Genomic DNA, 6,005 nt, shown 5'->3' on the forward strand with positions numbered 1-6,005 from the left:
AATACATTAAATGGAGTGTGCGTTTCGTTTTTCATAACTAGAAAACTAAAATGTTCTGTTCTTTTAACGTCAAGGTAAAGAAATGTGCTTCTGTAAGAGTTCCATAGTTGACTGTCAAGAGTATAGTAGCAATTAAACAGAACTTCTTTGGGTGTTAAGTAGTTCAAATAAACACAACTAGTGGCCAATATGTATCATTTTACAGCTGTCAGGCATCTTATAGCTAAGCAGTGGTTTGAAACGGTAGTTAGTTACACGTAAAAGTGTGATCGCCCGTGTTAACACATAACACAGTTAAGGGTTAAAGTATGAGTGAACATTTTAGAATTAATAAAAGTTTTTGTATGTTACAATAGCTTTTAATATTACCTTATTCTTTAGGGTTGTTTAGTTTAGTACAACAAAATAATAATACTGTAGCATTAGAGTTATTAGTTTTTTACCATTACAACATGTTTTCATGGATTCAAACTTAATTCTAGTGAAAATCACAAAAATCTAAATAACTATGAAACTGTCAACATTAAAATTGGTTTTTTATTGTTAGAAATTACTTCTTGGCTCACTTCTCAATGTTTGACCATTTACTTTCACTCCTCTATGGTGCTTTTACTGTTGGATAACAGCATAAAAATAATCTTATTTTTATAAATGAATTATACATGTGTGATTATCAATGTTGTATATACCCAATTTCTTTTTACTTTATAAAAGATACATTACCTTTTCCAATAATGACCAAAGTTTCCAAAATGCCTAGAATGTAGGAGGTTTCACTTTATTGGCTTATCTCTTGGCTTCTTACACATACCCTTATACTCAAGTTTTCTCCGAAATAAACAAAAAATCAGCCAATGAACAGTTCAAAATCTTTTTTCGAAATTATAAAAAATTTTACAGAAAGGTGATCCAAGCCTCAAAAGCGTATGATGTCTCAAAATCAATTATTTCTTCAAAAAACGTTTCCAAAACTTTATGGGGCATCATTAACAATAATCATCAAGAATTTAAGCAAATCACAGTCAAAATTGGGGACACACTTGTGAGAGATGCTTCTAGGGTTGCCGACGAGTTTAACGGCTTTTTTGCGTCTGTTGCTTGTGGACGGGGCCCTCTTCCATCAATGCCACATAGGAACCCCACACGTAGACAGAGTCCAATAGCCTCAATGGCCCTGACTCCCGTAGTTGAGGAAGAGCTTGATAGAATTATTCAAGAACTCCCAGCCAAAAAATCAAATGATCTAGAATTGAGATCCATGTGGTTAATAAAAAAATGCTCAAGGCATATTGTAAAACCACTGACTCAATTAGTCAATTTGTCTTTTAACTCAGGAGTTTTTCCCTCACTCCTAAAAATTGCAAAAGTGCATCCAATTTTCAAGAAAGAAAACCCCTGTTCAATAAATAACTATCGGCCCATCTCAATTTTGCCTATCTTAAGCAAAATATTTGAAAAACTGTTTCTAGCCAGAATGCTTTACTTCTTAAATAAAAACAACCAGCTTTCTGAACACAAATTTGGATTCAGGAAAAATAAATCGTCAATAGACGCAGTGGTGAGTCTGGTTGACATGGTTGTAGAGGGGCTAGAACGTCAGGATCACACATTAAGTGTGTTCCTTGACCTTTCTAAAGCATTCGACTGCGTTGACCATGAAATACTGCTTGACAGACTACAATCTCATGGCATCAGAGGCGTGCCGCTCTTATGGCTTAAATCATTTTTAAGTCAGAGAGCTCAAGTGGTTCAGATCTCAAACCAATTTTCCAAACCAATGCAACTGAGTTATGGAGTTCCCCAGGGCTCTATACTCAGCCCAATCCTTTTCCTGTTGTATGTCAACGACGTACATTCATCGCTGCTGCATGGGAAAATCGTGCAGTACGCTGATGACACGACTCTCTGTTTCAGAGATAACTCACAAGAAGGTTTGGAACTACAAACCTTTGTCGATATCAACAATTGTGTTCAATATTTCAATAGCCTCAACCTTCAAACAAATTCTTTGAAATCCAATGTGCTAAATTTCACACTGCGCCCAGTGGACTCCCAATATGGGTCAGCTGTCATGTTGGCAGATTCCATATTGGAAGAAGTCTACTCCGCAAAATTCCTTGGAATACTCCTCGATCGAGGGTTGACATGGAATAACCACATGTTTTGAGGTCCTTGGCCCGGTATTGCCCCAGTCAGGTATTGATTGCGGCATATTATGGGCTAATTCACTCTCACCTTTCCTATGGGGTGGTGTTGTAGGGGTCCTGTGCAGGCAATAATTTCCTGAGGATGTTCAAATTACAAAAAAAAGCGATTCGTATTATCGCAAAGTTGAATTTCAGAGAGTCGTGCAGGACAGCATTCAAAAATTTGAAACTGTTGACTTTGCCCAGTCTCTACATTTTAGAAACATCTTTGTTCTGTTTGTCTAAATGTGCCCTTACCAGGGGATGTGACATACACGGGTATGAGACTAGAGGCAGAGATAACTACCGAACTGGAAGACACAGAACGGTAGTTTATGAGCACTTGCCTTCGCAGGCAGGTGTTCACTTCATCAACAGATTGCCAAATTCTATGAAAAACGCCCAAACGCCCAAGGCGCCAAAAGCTCGTCTTAAGCGCTTTCTGGTGTCAAAGGCATTCTACAGCGTTGACGAGTTTCTGGCGTTTAACTGGGAGACCGCCCAATTTGATAACTGACTCCAGCGCTGTAAGTGGGTTGAAATTGGGGAAGGATGAATGAGACTGGAATGTGTGAAAAATTATGTAAGTTTGAATGTGGTAGTTGTGTGGTATGAGAGTTTAAAATTTAGAAATAATTATGACGTTTGCCATACAATGTGAACAAATTGCTGCTGTGAAAGATTTGATTTGATTTGAGAATACAATTTCAGAATTATTGTAAAATGTACCGGGTAGTAGCAGGACCAGACATTGGCACCATAAGAGTTAACAACTGTAATGAAATATGAGAAAATGTGTTTTATATGTCTGGGTGTAAACCATAATTAATTTTGGAGAAATAAGATGCTTTCACCCTAAGATCTTATGTAAATTATACGAAATATGTTTACATTTTGAATCATGTTATGCTTTTACAAAATATATATTTGATTATGATTTTTATCTCACAATTTTGTTTCATATTGTATTTTTATTTGTTGTACAAACATAGGTTTTGTGTTGATTTAGAAAATAGCTGACTTTGGGCTGGCTACAAAACTGTCTCGGCCTGACGAAATTCACAAGACAATGTGTGGCACACCAAACTACATGTCGCCTGAGGTAAGCTGTCATGAAGCTAGTTTTCATAATCGATCATCTAAATGCAACAAAGTTTATCTTTTGCCTATAACAAGTTTTAAAATATTTGACTTAATTTGCGATGATAAGAAATATTAAAAAGAACTACGTCCAAAACATCTTCATCTGTACATTTAGTATCAGGTAATAGTTCAACTGTCATTTATCTAGGGCCAACATAATCTTTAATATGCAGTAAAAAAATAATAAAAATATTAAAAAATGTTCTTTTTAATTTGTCTCAATATATCATTACCTAATGTAATTATGTTTAAAAACATATGTTAATTTTCAGTTCTTATTTTTTTCCATGATATAGGCTATATGTGGAAGTTCACAGAATATAAGTTAATATTTGTCATGAACCTGCATACAAATTGAAATGAAATGAGTATAAATAAATAATCTCACTATTTAGTACAACCCCTTATATGTTGTGATCATCTGTAAAGAAAGTCAAGTAGATCTATTGGATTAGAATGCATTGTGAGACCAAACATCTCACTTAATATAGACTTTCTCTATGTAGTTAAGTGTGTATAATTAGTACTAGTCCAAATTAATCCTTTATTTACCATTAATAAGTGTTTTGGATTGTAGAACAACCCTTATTTTCTTATTGAAACAGAAAATGAGTAAATATTGACAACCTAGCTGATTTCTGCAAAGAAGACAACTGAAATTAAATATAATCTAATACTTTATCAGTCAGTGTAATTTCAATTCAGAGTTGTTTGTGCTTTAAACTACAAAAATCATACTTAAACAAAATTTTAAGTATCCATATTTTGACTATTATAATTTACTTGGAGCATTTTAAACTATGAAATTCTTAATATATTAATAGTAATATATAATCCACTTTGTATAAATAGTCTCAACACTTCTCTATTGTGATTCCAAACAATTTGAAGATTCATTATAATTCTTTTGTAAAGTAAATTTATTAATGGACTGATGTTAATGCAAATATTTTGTGTTCCTTCTTTATTGATTTGTGCCAGCACAATAATCATCCCCTGAATTTTCTCTTTTGACATCTCCGGTTCTACTTTGTGAAGCTGACTGAGGATAATTCAAAAAATCAAACAACTAGCTTTTTTATAAATTTAATTGAAAAGTGATTTTCCAGTATTTGGTGAAATTTTTATTTCCTAGATTTTGTTAATCAATGTATTTTAAATCCGATACCTTGTAATTGTTATAATAATAAAGGAAAAACCTAATTGAATTGAAATATATTTTGTTGTTGCTTTATGTACCAACTTGCTTCATGTAATCAACGACCTATGTATAAGCTGAGCCATGGTGACAAAGGAGTTTTGTTATAGATCCTCCTGAGCTCGCCACATGGGCGAGAGGTGGACGTGTGGGGGCTTGGCTGTATGCTTTACACTTTGCTGGTTGGTCACCCACCCTTTGACTCCAAGGCCATCAAAAGTACTTTTGACAGAGTCGTCAACTTGGACTATCAAGTGAGTTTGCTATGTGTACATCGTAATTATTGTAGATGTAATATAAATTTATTAAAATTTCGATGTTCAATTAGTGGAGAAATCTTCATTATTGTTCAAATAGAATTTATATGTAGAACAACTGCAAAGAACGGTGGTTGCAAGTAAAACAAATAGTAATAATTATTATAAAAATAAACAAATATACGTGATTTATATTTTTCCTTCTGTATTACTGTTTTAAGATTTCTTCCCCAAAATGTCATCAATAATAATTAATTGTGTTTCACAAACACCAAATAATGGGTTTGAACCTTGATTTTGTACTTTGTATTGTATATGATAATGTTTAGTCTATAAACACGAATACCAAAGACATGCAAAGTTGTGTTTGATGGGAAACCTGTAACAATAAATATATATTGTTATTTTTTGTTATATTTTTTTTTGTAATACATTATTTTTTGTGATCTAGCTATTTAGTGGTATTGGAAAAATATAATTTTGTAATCTTTCAAACTAAATGTAATGTTTTAGAAGATAGCTATATATAGTGATGAACATACATTTTGCAATTAATATTTGAATAATTTGTAATGAAAGTTATTATTATCTGATTATTTATATTCCAAAAAGGTAAACAAGTTTAGTATTGTGTATGTCAACTTTTTAATTTGTACATATTTATTCTACTGTATTTATTTTGTATTATTTCTAAAATTATGATTCTAATGATGTATATTAATAATTGATAATTAAATAATTTAAAAAATCATAAAGAATACACATTGTTTAAATTTTATTTGCTTTCTTTAATATACTTTGACTTAAATACCTGAAATCATTATTAATCTTATTATTTTACATGTCTTTGTATGTTTACTTAACTTGTGTGTTTGTTCCAGATGCCCCAACACATTTCTAGTGATGGGCAAGATTTGATACGTAGAATGTTGAAGAAAAAGCCTACAGATAGAATAACATTAGAAGAAATACTCTGCCATCCATTCATGAGGAAACCTCAAATGATGGCTACATATAAAAGTCAAGTATGTCTACTGGTTGGCTAAAATTTATTATATAGTGTGAAATTGCTTTTATGAAGCTTATTCACACTTCAAGTTGTGAAACCCGTGCTTCACTAACTAACATCATCAGTAATGGTTATTAGCTTTTTTAAAAATCTTGATTTTTGTTTTATTTTTTGTGGTACATTGTATGTTTACTACTATATGAGCATGTTGC

At 32.4% G+C, this 6,005-nt stretch overlaps 1 protein-coding gene across 1 annotated transcript; it reads left to right on the forward strand.

Moving 5' to 3' along the window:
• Nucleotides 1-3,195: 3,195 nt before the first annotated feature.
• Nucleotides 3,196-5,809, forward strand: LOC124375142 (serine/threonine-protein kinase PLK4-like; the record flags this gene model as incomplete). Its single annotated transcript, XM_046833252.1, has 3 exons — nt 3,196-3,288; nt 4,638-4,781; nt 5,666-5,809. Coding segments are annotated over 3 exons (381 nt in total), but the record flags the coding sequence as incomplete, so codon positions are not given.
• Nucleotides 5,810-6,005: the final 196 nt, after the last annotated feature.

This window comes from Homalodisca vitripennis, unplaced genomic scaffold (genome assembly GCF_021130785.1).
Source record: "Homalodisca vitripennis isolate AUS2020 unplaced genomic scaffold, UT_GWSS_2.1 ScUCBcl_14196;HRSCAF=24818, whole genome shotgun sequence".
In the NCBI taxonomy this organism is placed as follows: Eukaryota; Metazoa; Arthropoda; class Insecta; order Hemiptera; family Cicadellidae; genus Homalodisca; species Homalodisca vitripennis.